This window comes from Protopterus annectens, chromosome 13.part0, assembly GCF_019279795.1.
Source record: "Protopterus annectens isolate FY-2018-M chromosome 13.part0, PAN1.0, whole genome shotgun sequence".
Taxonomy (NCBI): domain Eukaryota; kingdom Metazoa; phylum Chordata; order Ceratodontiformes; family Protopteridae; genus Protopterus; species Protopterus annectens.
In genome coordinates, this window is record NC_056747.1 from 348,556,549 (window position 1) to 348,573,897 (window position 17,349).

Here is a 17,349-nt window from a genome sequence, read left to right on the forward strand (position 1 = left end):
AATATCTAAATGAGGTCAACACCTGCTTTGGCAGGTTTAACGAAGGGAATGGCACAAAAGTCATGAAACTCAACACCAAACAAAATGAAGTAGCACTCTGCCTCAACTCAGCTGATGTTCAGAGAACTCCAAGATAGGTGAACCCATGAAAAGCAGCCAGACCAGACAACTTTCTGGGGTGTGTGATAAGAGACTGTGCCGTTCAACTATCGACCATTCTCACAGACATATTTAACGCATCTCCAAGTCAGGCCATAGTATCCCAGTGCTTCAAGAACACAAGTCATACCACTACCCAAAAAGTCTTAACCAGCAAGCCTGACTGATCAGCAGCTCACACCTCCACTGTAGTGAGGTGTTTTGAAAGACTCCAGTTTGTTTATCTGTCAAACCGCTCCACTACAGATGCCATCTTGCTAGCACTGCACACATCATGGCTCACCTGGAAAATGAGAACTGTTGCATCCGATTATTATTCACGGACTTCAGCTTTGCCTTTAACATAGTTATACCACATCATCTGATAGAGAAACTGATTCATTTGGGTGCCAGCACTCCCATTTGTAACTGGATTTTGGATTTCCTCATACAGACCACAAAGAGTGAAGGTAGGCAATAACACCTCAAAGATCACTACACTGAGTATGGGAGTCCGTCATGGATGTGTTCAGTCCTCTGCTCTTCACCATGCTGACCCATAACTGTGCAGCAAGGAACAGCTCAAATTGCATCAAATTCATGGATGACACTACAGTAGTAGGCTTAATCAACAACGGTGATGAAATAGCATACAGGAAGGAGGTGAAGCATCTGGTTGACTGTGACAACATCATCCTGGCTCTGAACGTAAACAAAACCAAAAAAGTAATAGTAAACTTCAGGAAAAACCACAAGACACATCCCCCTCTCACAATCAAGGGAGCAACTGTAGAAAGGATGAAGAGCACCAAATTCCTGGGGGGTGCACATTGTAGAAGACTTGGCATGGTCCATTAACACACATCACATTGTCAAGAAGGCACAACAAAGGCTCCACTTCCTGCGCAGGTTGAGGAGAGTGAAACTTCCATTTTCAGCCAACACAACCTTCTACAGAGGCACCATTGAAAGCATTTTCACAAGCAATATCACAGTATGGTATGGGAACTGCAAGGCTACAGATCGTAAGGCTCTCCAAAGAATGGTGAAAGTGGCAGAGAGAATCACCTGCTCCATGCTTCCATCTATACAGGATCTGCACTCAGCACGGTGTCTTGGTAGAGCTATGAAGATTGTCAGAGTCCAAACCCACCCTGCTCAGGGACTGTTCTGCTTAACTTTGGGCAAGAGCTACAGAAGTATACATTGCAAAATGACTAGGTTCAGAAATAGCTTCTTTCCTCATGCTGTTACACTACTAAATTTCAGTAGCAATGCAAGCCAACAGGTCACCTAGTCAGTGGCCATGCAGTCTGAAGGGAGTCACATTTCTTAAAATGCAATCAACCCACTCTTAGGTTCTTCTCACTTTTGCAGTAGCTCATTGTAAGCTTATTACTTTAGTGCAATAACTTGGCAGAACAAGTAACATTCTGTGTAATTGAAAATGTTCTAGTCTCATTTGCTCCAGTCTCAACTTTGCAATATGTCTACCTGTGCAATACTAAGTGCTGCTAATAGATGTACAAAAATGTGATTGTCCTAGTGTCATGTGAAATGTTGTAACATATATAAATAAGAAAGAAAAACATTTATATATGTTGTCTCCACATAGAGCTTGAAGCAACAAAATTTAGTTTAGCCTGCACTGAGGTGTTCATAGGTAGGTACTAGGCTATTGGCAGTAGGGCCTATATAAGCCTAGCCAAACGGTACCCTAGCTTTTGCCACCCAAGAAAATTATTTTCCTGTGCCCTTGTCAAGCAGAGCCACAGTAGTGATCCCCGGGGTGAATTTCCTATCTCCCTTCCAGTCATCAAGATTTTTCTTGGAGTGCTAATGAGGAGCTTTGTTTGATATAGATAGTTTGTTCCAGAGTGTAGGAAGTCTCTGGGACAGGAATCTATCCCTCCAGCATGTTCTGTTTATTGTGGTGACAAGGTTTAGGTCCCTAGAGCGTGTAGCTCGGAGGGATTGGGATTTCTTTAAGTGGCGCATGTCCAACAGCTCTGGGTTTGACATAGCTTTGTATGTTAGGCAGAGATCGCCTCTTGAGTAGGCGATATGCGACAGAGTAAAGCTGGAGTTTTTTGAGGCGGTCTGCGTAGGGCATCTGTTTGAGGATGGTAATCCTCTTTGTGAGGTATTTTTGTGGCCTTTCCAGTTGTAGATATCATGAGGTACATACCAAAAGGGGCGTTGTACTCTGTAATGGGTCTAATAAGTGATGACTAGAGGGGGACAATGACCACTTTTTTCCTGGATGAGAAACCTTTTGTGATGAGGTGTCACATAGAAGCATTTCCTGACTCCTGTGACGATATGATTATCAAAGGCGAGACTACTGTCCACCTGTGTCCCAAGGTCTCTTATCACACTTTCGGTGTTAAGTAGACTACCGCCTATGTGGTAGTTCATGGGTACAGAGTTTTTACCAAAAGGGATGACAATGCACTTTTTGGCATTGAACTTGAGGCCATGGCTTTGACACCAGGCATCTGTCTCGGTGAGGCCCTTTTGTAGGATGTCCACATCGTTAGGAGTTTTGATTATGGCTCCTAGTTTGCAGTCAACTGCGAACTTTGTTAGCCAAAGACCTTCTGTGTTAGCCTGTACTTGAGAAGTAGATACCAAATAGGAGAGGACCTAGGACTGAACCCTGTGGTGCTCCACTTGTCACTGGTCTGATATCTGATTTAGAGTCTGCTACTTTCACAGTGTGGGTTCTGTCAGTGAGCCAGTTGGCAACCCATCTTGTGACATAGGGATTTATACCTAGTTTAGTGAGTTTATCTATAATTCCAGAGTGGGGGGATGGTGTCGAAAGTCTTGGCGAGATCTAGATAGGCAGTGTGAACCACCTTACCCTCATCTACTGCTTTGGTGACCGCTTCAAAGAAGTCTGTCAGGTTTAGGAGACATGATCTGCCTTTTACAAACCCGAACTGGGTAGGGTCCAGAGTTTGGAGATTACAATATCATTGTTTATAAGTTTCATGATGATATGTTCCATAGCCTTGCAGACCAGGCTCGTCAGGCTAATGGGGTGGTAGTTCCCGGGGTCCGTGGTAGCTCCCCCTTTGTGGAGTGGGATAACCGTGCTGTGCGCTATTCAGTGGGCACAAAGCCTGAGGTGAGGCTATGATTGAACATGGTACTTAGGTGGGGTGTCAGTTCATTCTGTAGTTCATGTAGAACGCAGCCTGGGATGTTATCAGATCCCATGGATGCTGTGTTCCTGGCTTTGGAGAGTTTTTTTTTTTTTACCTGTGCAGCTGTGATTACAGGAACTTTGCATTCTTCTGGTATAGAGATGGGCCCTTTAGGGGATGAGAGAGGGGTAAAGTTGGCACTGAACCTATCTGTCAGATGTTTGCAATATCAGTTGGTTCTGTATATTTACACCATTGTGCTATAACTCAGAGCAGATCTGATTGTTGCCATTGAGATTCTTGACATAGCTGTAGAATGATTTGTGATTGTCTTTAGAATCAGTGGTGATTTTGTTTTCATAACTAGCTTTGGAGGATTTTATGAGGGATCTCAGCTTCTTACTGAGGCTGACCACGGAGTTCCTCCAATCATGGGATTTTACTCTCTTTTTTTTGCAACAGTTTCTTTCCTCAGTTGTAGAGTTTGATTATGGCAGGGGACCACCAGATTGGCTTCCTTTTTTTGGAGGATAGCATCTTGGTTCTGTTAGAGATTGCACGATCCATGCACTCGTGTAAGTGCTTATAAAGTGCAATTGTATAGCATTCAGCAGTCGTACCTCTATTGTCCGAAGCATGGGTGTTGTGAAGTTTGCCACTTCTGTCTAAAGTGTGAAGTTGGCTTTGGAGAAATTTTTTACGGTGCTTTCCCTAATGGGGGAGTGGGGGTGGGATGTGGATGTCTAGTGTGATTTGCTTGTGGTCGGTTCTGACTGAGAAATTGACCTCTGGTGTGGAACACCGGTTGCCCATGTTGGTAATGACCAGGTCTAGGATGTTGATGCCCCTGGTGGGGGTGTGGATAATTTAATCCAAGGCGTTGGAATTTATGAATTCCAGGAAATGTTGAGCACAAGAGTTGGTACATGAGTAGTTTTCCCAGTTAATGGTGGGTTAGTTGAAATCACCCATTATTAGGGTGTTAAGTTGTACCCTAATATTTTCCAGTGTATCAAGAAATGAGGAGTGGGAATCCCGGGGGCATGGTGGGGGATCTGTAGCAAGCTACAATTTGGATTGTGGTCTTGTCCAGAGTTAGTTGCACTTGGATAATATTGGATGCGTTATGCTGAGCAACTAGCCTGGAGGTATGGATATCCTTAATGAATATGGACACGCCTCCGCCTTTATTGCTTCGGTCCAGGTCAGGTGGCCGAAAGGTGTGGTATGAATTCTAGCCTGGTAATGCAGGGGTGCACTCTGGAGCCTTGAACCAGGTCTCTGTCACTGCACAGATGTTCTCCATTTTATGGAGTGCCTTGAGTGAGTGCATTTTGAGGTTTAGACGTCTAGCGTTAAGTAGCATTACCCTCAGATTTTGCTTGCTTGTACCTGTTACGGTGGTGAATTTGTCATTTAAATCTTGCCTAAAAAAGGCACTATAGGGGTGGCAAGAGCCTTAGCCAGTATCCGCAATCCCAAGGGCGACAGGTGCAGCCATCTCTAGCAAAGCATTGTGGTTTGTCGATCATGTCATCCCATGCAGATAGATACTGGATCCCCTTAGAATGACACCAGAAGCTTAGCTAGTCGTTGAAGTCGATCATTTTGTCCTTGTACTTTGGTATCATTCTGGGTGATGGCAGGATGCTACTCAGGACTAGGGTCATACCTGCCTGGGCTCCTCCATGTCTCTCTTCATGTAGTCCAGGGAGGTACGTCTCAGGTCATTCACACCAACATGGACAATGACAGTGTCATATTTGTACTTGTGGAGTGACCTGAGTGCATGCATTATGTGGTGGAACCTGGCACCTGACAGGCAGCTGACAGTAACTTTCTCCTTGTTTAGCCTGGTGAGTGGGACATCAGTGTGTCTGACTATAGTGTCACCTATGACTAGAGTGTTAGGTGCGTTATGTCTTATGGGCTGTGATTGAGTGGCACACTGAGTTTGTGGGCTATGTGTAATTGGGTTGTGGTGGGGGGTGGAGGTTGCTTGGGTTTCTGCTTTGGAGGTCCTGTTGCTTGGGTAGATTTTTTTTTGAGAGCCTCCGCAAATGTAGGTGTGTGTTTTGTGTTTGTGTGTGTGTGTTTTGGTGATGTAGGTTTTAAGGGACTATGTGATGAGTGTGGTGTGGTGCAAGTGTTTACCTTCTCCTCTTGACTGTCTAGTCCAGTCATGGGTGAAGAGAGCTTTGCTTCCAGTTTGGCTATATAAGTGCATCTCTCACAGGTTGTAGTGTTGGGTGGTAGGAGGAGAGGGTTGTCTGTGCTACATTGCGCTAAGATGCAGAAAACACCGGGAGCTGACCCTTAGACATGCCTGGATAGGTGCTTATTTATTAAGTAGTAAAAACTGTTTTCCTCTAGACAAGTGAGGTGGGTCTAAATGACAATCAAGTTTACTTTGACTTTGAAGTTATTGTAATTTGTCCCTAGCTTTTTAGTTTCAGCTTTAGGTAGCAGTCTCTGATTACACTATAGTGTTAAGAGGGAAGGGGGACTTGGTTAAACAAATGATTGTAATGCTTTTATTGCTGTTAACAGAACCACCTTCTGTAACCACTCTCTTGCTCCAAATAACCTGAATATATATAAATAAGGAATGTTTTTGATTCTTTCTATTATACTTAACTAGGATCTCCTCTTTTTTGTTTCAGTAAAGGATATTCCATTTTTAACTCAAATGTGGACTACCTACTATTTTCTATTTTATGATTTTATAGCACGTTTTACAGTTCAATTTTTATTAATGAACTAGGTGTTTAACCAAATTCAGGAAGTGAGCATCACACCCTCCAAACTGCAAAGTTTCTTCTTGGTTTATTTTTGACCTGGTATATATTGCAAACTGGGTTTTTTGAGACTTTGAGGGATACCACAGATTTTTCTTTTTGATATCAACTTTGTCATGTATACACATTTATTATTTAGTTGAGTTAACCATGTGAATGCATTTAATATCACAAAACTTTTTTTACTCATCTGATGAAACTGTACCTACTTATTGGTAGATATACAAAAGAGATTTAGATTCCTGAGTTTTTTTCTTACTTGCAATAATTTTATTAACAACTATAAACTGAAGTTTTTTTCCCCCCGTCAGAGTCAAATTATACATTTTCCTTTATATCAGCATAGTCACCCAACCAGACTCTTATCTCATGTGTTTGTAATGAACCATTCCTGGCTCAGATTAAGGGCCCTGAGGCTATAGTGCCTTCCTTTCCTGAATGGATTCACCACTTCCTATAATTTAGCTCTGGCTTCACTATTTAGATTGCCTCTCCAGCGAAGATGCACACACATTTACCCTCCTACCACAGGCAGAGCTTGTGTTAGTTTTACAGCCTGCAACATTTGCAGTTTCAGTTTGTATGAAAATTGGCAGTGGACCTATCTTCATATGATGCCCAATTCTTCTTAGCAGTGTAATAGCACTCTGTGAATTAATGTATACTTGGCTCAGCTATAAACAGATTGCATCTTTGCTATTTATATTGAGCATACACGAACACGAGTTGGTCATATTTAACCCTGCTCAGTCCACTGTCCTAGAATGCTTTAAGTTATCTTAGACCTAGCACATACAGAACCCTTGAATGGTTTTGGCTTACTACTTATAATTGATATATCACTAGATATATGCATTCTTTCATGGAAAGGGTGGAACATTACCTGACATAAAGGATACAAGGTAGATGCATCCAGTCACTGGGACAGCTATACAGTTCCCCTGCATAATGCTGACTAGATGCGGTTATGATTACAACAATGCAACACTTAAGGGTTATAATGTGACTAGTTGTCATGCATTTGGTATGACTTTATCAGTTTTAATATGGCAAATGACCTCTATTGCATCCCAAGTAAGTTGATGTAGTAATGGATGTGCACAGCCAGTGACACCAAGTATATAAAGTGTCCATTTCAATTAGGCACTAGCTACACTGGATGATGATACAGCATATAAACTCTAACCTATTAGCTACTAATAGTGGTAGACCCAAACATAAAACTACTGTTCAATCTCAGCCTTACTACAGGATATGTGCCCAAAGAGTGGCGTACAGCAACAGTGGTCCCTCTCCATATAGGTGGTGCCTCAATGGATCCTGGAAACTATCGCCCCATAAGCCTGACTAGCTTGGTCTGCAAAGCTATGGAAAGGATCATCATGGACCTCATAAATAAAGATATTGGGGACCTACAAACACTGGATCTTACCCAGTTCGGCTTTGTTAAGGGCAGATCCTGCCTCTTAAACCTGGTTGATTTCTTTGAAACAGTCACCAAGGCTATTGACGAGGGGAAGGTGGTCCACACAGCCTACCTGGACCTCGCAAAAGCCTTCGATACAATACCCCACTCGGGCATTATAGATAAGCTCACCAGCTTAAATATAAACCCCTATGTCACCTAGATGGATTGCAAACTGGCTCAAGGACAGAACCCACATGGTTAGAATTGCTGGAGCCATGTCAGACTCCAAACCAGTTACAAGTGGTGTCCCACAAGGCTCAGTCCTGGGACCTCTCTTGTTCGGTATATATTTCTCAGAGGTACAGGCCAACACGGAAGGACTGTGGCTGACCAAGTTCGCAGATGACTGCAAACTGGGCACCATAATCGACTCTCCAGCCGACACAAGCATCCTCCAAAAGGGCTTCATAGAAACAGACAACTGGTGCCAGAGCCATGGCCTCAAGCTAAATGCCAAAAAGTGTATAGTCATCCCCTTTGGTATAAACAAAGTGCCCACAAATTACCACATAGGTGGTAATCCATTAAGTACAGAAGAAGTAATTAGGGACCTGGGGACCCAAGTTGATAGCAATCTCTCATTTGACAACCACGTGGCAAAAGTGGTTAGAAAAACATTTTATATAGCCCACCTAATCATGAAGGGATTCACATCTAGTTCAGGGGAGGTCATCGTGCCTCTTTACTCATCCCTCATCAGGCCCATAATTGGGTACAATGCCCCTTTTGGGATGTACCTTACCAGACACCTGCAGCAACTGGAAAGACCCCGAAAGTACCTCACCAAGAGGATCAAAGGGCTCAAACAGATGCCATATGCTGCCCAGTTAAAGAAACTCCAGCTCTACTCAGTGGCATACCGCCTGTTCAGAGGCGATCTGTGCCTGACGTATAAAGCCATGTCTAACCCGGAATTAATGGACATGCTGCACCTCAGAAAATCCAAATCCCATCGAGCTACGTGCTCGAGAGACTTGAACCTCAGCACTGAAATAAATAGGACATGCTGGAGGGACAGATTCATAACCCAGAGGCTCCCTTCACTCTGGAATAAAATCCCAGTCCAGGTTAGGCAGAGTCCCTCATTGACTCTCTTCAAGAGGAATCTTGATGAGTGGATGGGAGATCGTAGGTTTACCCCGGGTATCACTTCTGTGTCACTGTTAGACAGAGGCACAGTATACTAACCTCGAAAAAGGGCATAGCAAAATAAATTTAAAATGGGTGGCGAAAGCCAAACACATTCTGGATAGGCGTATAAATGCCCTAGGGCAGATAGCCTAGTATGAACCTATGAACCTATATGCAGAATAGGGATGAAAGATGAGATTTATCCTACTGCAGCTTGACCAAAAAGCCTGTAGCATATATTTATGACTCCATCTTGAGTGAACTGAGTATGAACTGTGTGTTAAAGCATCAGTACATAATGTATGTCATGTAAACTGAGTTAGATCTGATCAAGCTCTGTTAAGGGTGAAAGTACTCATCTGTTTAATACTTTTTTTCAGTAACGAATCATCATTTTCTAAACAAGTTGCACTTTTGATTGCTTTGCAGTCTCATACAGTTTGTGGTTCTTTTTTCTTGGTTTTAAGGAGGCTCAGCAAGCAACTTCGATGCTCAAGAAGTGCCACTTTTTCCTGTGGATTTATGTATGTAATACACGCACACACACTTGTATAGATTTTATACATGTGTATCTGTGTGTATGAGATGTATATAGATCTCTCTCTAAAATGTATGTGTGTGTGTATGTATATGTGGAGATATATATATATATATATATATTACACACACAAACACACATATATATGTACGTGTATATATATATATATATATATATATATATATGTGTGTGTGTGTGTATATATATATATATATATATATATATATATATATATATATATATATATATATATATGGGTCTACTTCAGTAGACTGAAATACCACTTACCCAAAAGCCAGTTAACCCGAGATGATAAGGCCAACAGCATGAGAACACTGATGTCCTGAAGCATCAACTTACCAATCCAGGTAAGTAAATGTGTGGACAGCCTTAAAAACAAATGAAACCGAACAAAAGCAAAACCCACCAATGTGGGGGGCTTTGCCTCCCCCACACACACCCCCTAACTAAATATACCAACTCCGAGATTGCACAACTGCAGGGTAAGGGGCAAAGTTCGACAGGATTGGCAAGCGTTTACTTACCTGGAGTGGTGAGTCTGTGTTCCGGGTAGTCTGTGTTCTCGTGCTGTCAGCCTTTTTGTTTATCTGAAATTCGGGTAAACGCATATATATATATATATATATATATATATATATATATATATATATATGTAAATGTGTGTGTATTTATAAAAAGTGAGCCACAGGAGTGTAGGGGATTCTATGTGGTCAACGTTTACTCCAGCAAAAAATAAATTTGGCCCTCGGCTATTGTCATTCTTCTCTGGCCAGCTCTAGTTGCATTAGGATTGGCAGACAGCAGCTTTGTTTCCACCAGTGGGTCAACGTATGGAATAGATAGTTTTAACTGATTTATGCATATCTTGTGCTGTGTACATTACTTGCTGTACAATAACTGGTTTTACTTTAGTCTGAAGCATTTTTTGTCGTAGATTAATTTTATCTTGCTTGTCTCTCCTCCACTTTTGTTAACCTTTTCTCACTGTTACTCATCTCTCAATTTTTTTTTTCTTTTTTTTGTATGCATCAGGGTTTACAAGTCTCAACAAAGCAAAAGATCTCACCTTGGGATTTATTTGAAGGTCTGAAACACTCTGCACCACTTTCCTGGGGGTGGTTTGGCACTATTCGCGTTGACCGCAGAATCTCCAAACTGGAAGAACAGCAGCGGTTGCTGCTTTATCATAATCACATTAGGCCTAAACCACGCAGTTATTATTTGGAACCACTTCCTCTTCCACCTGAAGAGGAAGAACCACCAACACCTGTTGCTACTGAGCCAGAAAAGAAAACGGAACCTGTGAAAGTGGATAAAACAGGAACTACAGCCACATCTGCAGAAACTGGGAAGAAGAAGAGCAAACCAAAAAAGCGCAACCAAAGTAACAAACCTGAAGTAAGTAACAGTATTGTTGATGAAGCCTAGTTTTACACTGTAAACATTAAACAGACCCTGACCTTTTTTTAAAAACATCTCTGTTAATATCGCACACTGCACAGTGACACGAGTACACATCCAGTTATAAATGAGAAAACAAACCATTTACAATTTTTTTCTTTGTACACATTGTACAAGTATAATTTGTCTTAATTATTAAACAATACATAGATTGCTTAAGTTCTGCCTTCCTGTACTATCACTCTCCTATTTATTTCTGTGCAGTTTAGGCCTTACCTTTTCTAAAGATCCCACCCCTAGTTCTTTTATCCCCTTTACAACATTCATTAATTCTGTTACAGTGGGTTTTGCTTTTGATTTCCTTTGCCTAGTAATAGATTTTTTTGGCAGCCTACTGAATTGCATTACTGGGTGTCAAGGCAATTCAGATTCTATATCCCAGCTCAAAACAATTTCCTTAGTTAAAATAATTTGCTCCCCCAACATTTCTGACAAAGAAAAATTTTGAAAGTCTGTCAACATGTTACATTCCAAAAATATGTTCACAGGTACTCCCGTTTCCCATCATGCCTTCTGCAATTGCAGTCTACCCGTGGAAAAAAATTCTGAAGTCTACTTAATGCATAAAAATACCTGTGCAGAAGCACTTCCATTCATATATCATAAATTATCTATATTTTGTTGCTTATGTGGGAGTCATATTAATACTCCCTTTGTTTGCATATTGCCTTTCCATTCTCATTTCCTAATCTTTTCTAACCTCTTTTGATTGTTTCTAATAGTTGTCCTGCATTATTTTATATGCCCTACTGATCTCTTTTTACCATAGTTTCTCTGCTAGACTCAGCTATACATTCAACCAGAGCTTCCCTTTAATTATCATCCCCCATCCCTTTCTCTCTGCTTGTACTCTTTAACAATCCCTATTAGGGAAGGCAATCCTCCATCCCACAGTCCAAATTTCTGCTTGGCCTCATCCCACTCTTACTTTCCTTTTAGTTATTTGCTCCCAATACCTTTTTTCCTTTACTGATTTTTGTCAGTAAGTGCCACCTCCCGCCTTATTTTTTTGCCCCTATTTGCAGTCCTTCCTACTGGTAAAATCTTCATTCCCATGGTGGCCTTGTTCTCAAAATATTTTCCACTACTTTGTATGTATAATATTCTGTATTGTTGTTAGTATTTTCTTAAGTGCCTACGTCCAAAATCCTATGCTGTCCTTATTTTGTGAACTCTCCCTTCTGCCTTCTTCAACAGATTCTCTTTCCATTTTGGTTTGTAGTCATCCGTCTTATGTTGTGTATAGGAGTCATAAATGTGCAACTCGTTATCCTTTCAAATTTAGTAATCCTAAACCACTTGTTCTTTGGAGAGAAACAATCCATTTCACTTAAATCTTGCCCTCTTTCCCACCCAAATAAATTCTTTCATTTTTTTATTAATTATGGTCTCCTCTGGTTGAAAAAATATTCCTGACCTGTGTACAATACTGAAGGAACTAAACATTTTCACTGCTTGTACCTTACTGTCCATATCCATAGTCAAGAGATTCCAGCGTCTTAGTTTTTGTATTATCTTTTGTTTAGTCTCCTCCCACATACCTTAGCTGCCATAATAAAATCCTTTTTTAAATTCAAACAGCTAAATACTTCATCTTCTCATGCCACCATAAGTATGGTATTGCTGAAGAATTCATGTGTGGGAACTTAGTTTATTACTGCAGCCTATATTTTATATCCTGAAAAAGCTTGAAACTTCCTCAGATTGTTCCACAACACTGACATTTCCTTTTCTGGATTTTTCAAATACAGAATACCATTTGCCAGTAAGGCTAATTTTTTGAATACCATGCCAGTTATACCCTTTATTTGTGTGCTGCTTATTTTCTTTATTAGTGTCTCTAAGTAAAAGGCAAATTAATAGAGGAGAAAGGTAACACCCATGCCTGGTTTCTCTATTCCATGCCAACTTGAAAAGGAAGAACGTTTCCACCTTAATTATCTGCCTCTGACCCTTCATATATCTGTTTATTTAATCAAGTTATTGAATAAAGAAATTGCAAATGCTGCTACAGCCCTTCTCATATCATCACTGCAAACTCTATCAAGTGATAATCTCTGCATCAAGAGCCACCAACAATAATGAGGTTGCCTTACATTATGCTTCCTTTTGAATCATCACAGTTCTGTTAATGTTATCCAGTGCTTGTCTTCCCTCCACTAAACCACATTGATCCATACTGATCAATTTTGGCAACACCTTAGCCATTCTTTTAGCTAGTATAGATGGTTTAATATATAGTCATCAAATGTGAAATCCATCGAACCTCCATTCATCAAGTTTAGAACACTGAGCGTTCACTTCATCAAATGTTCAGTCATCGAATATTTTATCCAGGGAAAAGACAGTGGACCAAAATGCATACCGAAAGACACACCACAGTGTATCAGACCCACTTAGCTTATATATACCGACTCCGAGATCGCACTATGGAGGGGAAAAGGGCAAATTTCCTAATGCCAGCCAACCAACTCCATTCCCTGGGTACAATATTCGATGATTTGGACCTTCTCTGAAGTGAACGTTCGATGTTTAAAGTTTGATGAGCAGAGGTTTAATGGATTTCTCATTCAATGACTGAACATGGAGCCAGTAAAGACATAAATGCTTCATTCTCATGGTGCAAAAATTTTAACTGGTTTATATGACGTTGGATTTAAAGTATATATGCCTTCTTTGAGTAGTAAACCTACCACAGCTTTTTCTAGTTGCTGGTGCTATCCATCCTTTTCAAATATTATTAAACAAAGTCTTTCAGATCTTTATCACATTTTCCCTCTTAACTTTCAAAATTTCCACAGAAAATACCATCTGTTCCTGGTGACTTTGCTGTTGATATGCATCACCCATTTTATCTTATCCCCTCCCCGTCTTTACTATTAATTCCTGAGCCTCCGTAAATGTTTCTTTTTGTGCTTTTCTTGGTTCCCGATTACTCCGCTCTTTACAGATTTTCATAGAATTTCTGAAATGTCTCTAATACCTCTGTAGTATCTCCAGTTATTTTTCTAGTCATAGGCTCCTTCAGCTTCACAAAGCTTCTTTCTGTTTTCTGTTGCCTAAGTTGCTGTGCTAATTGTTTTTGTGCTCTGAGGTTAATAAAAATATGTGCTCAACCTTTCTAAACTCAGGCATATTATTAAAAATACTCGCTTATTTTTCCTTTAACTCAGCAGTTGCTCCTCTTCAGTTATAGTCCCCTTCATCTGCAATACTTTAACATGATAATCCCTCTAAATGATTCCTATTGTTTCTTTCCCATAGCTTATTTTCTCATTTCTACAATATTTTATCTCACTCCTCCGCTATCCCTGCTGATAAAGTTTATTCATTCCCCCCACAACTCTTGCATCATTTTTAGTGCACATTACTTAAAATCCTCTTTTTTTAATAGACAAGTAGAAAAGGGCATCATTGTCTCAATTTTCACTTGATTACCCTGCATCTTTATTTTTGTGGCTATGGTCTTAAATAGATATTGGATGTGTTTCACAACTTAAATATCCATGCTGTTGTGAAATATTGTTTCTGCCCAATCTACTTTGGAAAATAACATGCAAATTCTGCCTAGGTTCCTGCTAATAATTTCACCTCTTCTATTTCATATATTTGCATACATTTCTTTATAAATCCAGCCCCTGTTGTTACATTTTCCATTCTGTGTTCTTTGATGCATATTCACATTGCGTTTCAGGTTCCAGTCCCCATCTATGAATAATAATTTCTGCTGATTAGCTCTGTCCTAATTCTGTTGAACTCCTTAACAGTATTTTCGATGGAATATAAATACATGCCATTGTAATCCTCCTTCCTTGCCACTAACCTCTTATTACCACAAATTTACCCTTGTCAGTCTTATTCTCATTTATCACTGTTGAAGCCCCTTTTGTAATCAGTATTTTTATCCCTCTTTGCCTTTGTCCCTCATAATCTGCTGAATAACTGTTCAGAAATTATTTCTTTGCCAAATTCACGTGCTCATTTCTAAGTGTAATTCCTGTAACATTGCTGTTTGTACACCACATATTCTAATGTAATGCTTTACTCTCTGCTTCTTGTCAGTACCTAAAATGCCATTCACATTCCACGAAATGACCGATAAAGCAGTCATTCTGCTCAGAGGCTATTACTTTCCCATGTACTATTTGACAGTTTTTTGGATACATTTCCAACTAACAACTTGCATGCTTACTTTAGTATTTTGCAGGCTGCACTAACATGCGTTTGCAGTTTCTCATCTCTGTTTAGACCAGTATCACATTTTCCCTTACTTTGGGTTTCAATAAAAACATTGCAGATAAAAAAAATATATATATACATTTTAATTTTTAACCCCCCTCCATTCCTTTTAACTCACAGTAAATATACACAACTGTATACATTTTCCTAAAAGGAAAATAAAACTTTGAGATGATACCCCGGATAGCTTTCTCAAGTTAGGTTTAATCATGTTGACATTGAATGTTAAAGCATGTTTTTCGTTCTGCACCCACCCCATCCATCCTTGTACTGTCTCAAATTCTCTCCCAGATTTGAAAAACAACTTGCATACTCTGTTAACTGACTTACAGCCATAAGAAAAAGCACTGTGGTTATCTTTAAATGAATAGGTTTCGCATTGTTGCGATTTATACTGATGTGGTTGTTAATGGTATGAATGCATCTTTTGTATTCTCTTCATCGGTTCATAGGTAATTACTAGGCTAATGACCCTAAAGAGATGGTTTAAGCTTAGCCATGCTTCCCAAATGTATTTTAGAGGTTTTGATACCACTCATTTTATTGGAGGAATTGCTTGTATGATTGAACATTTACAAGCTTCCCATTTCTAACAGGGACATAGGTAGTAGATTTGGGCAAATTTATCATTCCTAGTCTACTGATCCAAGTTGCTCTTGAATAAGTGCAGACAGGATAACATCTTTGCATGGACAGGAAGCCTGTTCTAGAGAAAGGGTAATCTCTGAGACATATCTGTCCCATCAAAATGTTCTATGTTGTATATAAGGTTTAGGTCCCTGGATTGGGTGTTACTATTTGTTTTGTGAATGTGCAACAAGCCATTGGCGCTGGATCAAAAGGTGCTTTGAACACCAGGCATAGATGGCCTGTCAGCAGTCTGTATGAGACTGATTATGAGGATAAGTATTTGAGGAAGTCCTTGTACAGCATGTCTACACCATGTATTCTTTTTGTGAGAAACCTCTGTGGACAATCTGGTTGTTGCATATGCTTGGTCATGTTCATATCATAGGTGGTATTTCACACAGTTATTGATCTAATGAGGGCTAAGTAAAATGGAACAATGCCATATTCTTGCTTATAAGTTGTACAGAATAGAATGTTTTTCTTACTATAGCAAACACATGGTGGTTAAAGGCCAAGTCAGTGTCTGCATGTGTTCCCAAATCCCTGACCATGGGGTCAACTTTTAGGGGTGTATTATTAGTGCTGTAGTTTTCATGGGTGGTGGTCTTTCCAAAAGATACTGGTATGCATTTTTTGATGAGTTTTAGACTGTGATTGTGACACCATCTATTAATCTTTGTCAGGCCTTGGAGGATGCGTGAGTCTCTGGGGGAATTCTATGATTATGCTTAGCTTACAGTAGTCTGCAGACTTTGCCAGCCAGTGGCCTTTGACATTAGCCTTGACTTCAGAGAAGTAGATGCCAAAAAGGAGCAACCTCAGCACAGAGCCCTGGGTAATTCTGCTAGTGACTGGCCTTTTTGTGGAGGTAGATTAGCCTGTGCTGATTTCCTGTGTCCTATTTGTGACGCAGCTGGCTAGCCGGTTGGTGATGTAGAGGTTTATACCTAATTTTGTGAGTTTGTCTATACTGCCAGAGTGGGTATTGTGTTGAATGCTTTGGCCAAGTCGAGGTAGGCAGTTTGCACCGTTTTGGTGTCATCCATTGCTTTGGTGACCTACTCAAAAAAAACACCAATAAGGAGGTAGTCAGTGGTGAAGTACAAAAGAAGAACTTCTTTTAATCCATATAAAACATTCGTTCTGGTACCTCGGCAATTCGCCTTCAGTGGAACATTAACCATGTGAACAGATCTTCTTTTTATATTCTCATCAGTTAATTCATTCAATAAATATATTAAGTCATTATCCAATTAGTGCTTCAATATGCTTTAAACACGTTCAACTAACGCATTGTTATATGAAACAATACATTCTCATTATATATTTTTTTACATATTTTGTGTACTGCAATTGAATTAAACAATATAAAATTATACCAAATACATATCAGTTCATTTTCATAACTATTTCAACACTTTGTATGCATTTAACTCAAAATTATCCAAATGTGTACTACATTAAATAATGCATAATATATTTCAATACGTATAAATACTTTCAAATATTTTCAAATGTTTAAATTTCATAAATATGACTCAATAGTTACAAAACTCTATATATTATACTATAATTCCACTTTCTAAGTTCATTCCTCTGGGGTGTATAGTGTGTGATACCCTAAAATCATTCTGTGTTCTAACCTATTTAATGCTGTTTTGAAATTTCCTACGCAAAAATGGGGCCTAGCCAACAAACTAAATAAAAATCCCTTAATACTACCATTGTGTACATTAATAAAATGTGAACTCACTGGGCTTTCCATATTTCCCC

At 39.8% G+C, this 17,349-nt stretch overlaps 1 protein-coding gene across 1 annotated transcript in view; it reads left to right on the forward strand.

Moving 5' to 3' along the window:
• The window catches only part of MED12 (mediator complex subunit 12), a 4,088,267-nt gene that overhangs the window by 3,432,813 nt on the left and 638,105 nt on the right, over window positions 1–17,349 (forward strand). The window contains exon 36 of the mRNA XM_044054827.1: window positions 10,279–10,644. Coding sequence (XP_043910762.1) covers window positions 10,279–10,644 — 366 coding nt within the window. The remainder of the gene's footprint in view (window positions 1–10,278; window positions 10,645–17,349) is intronic.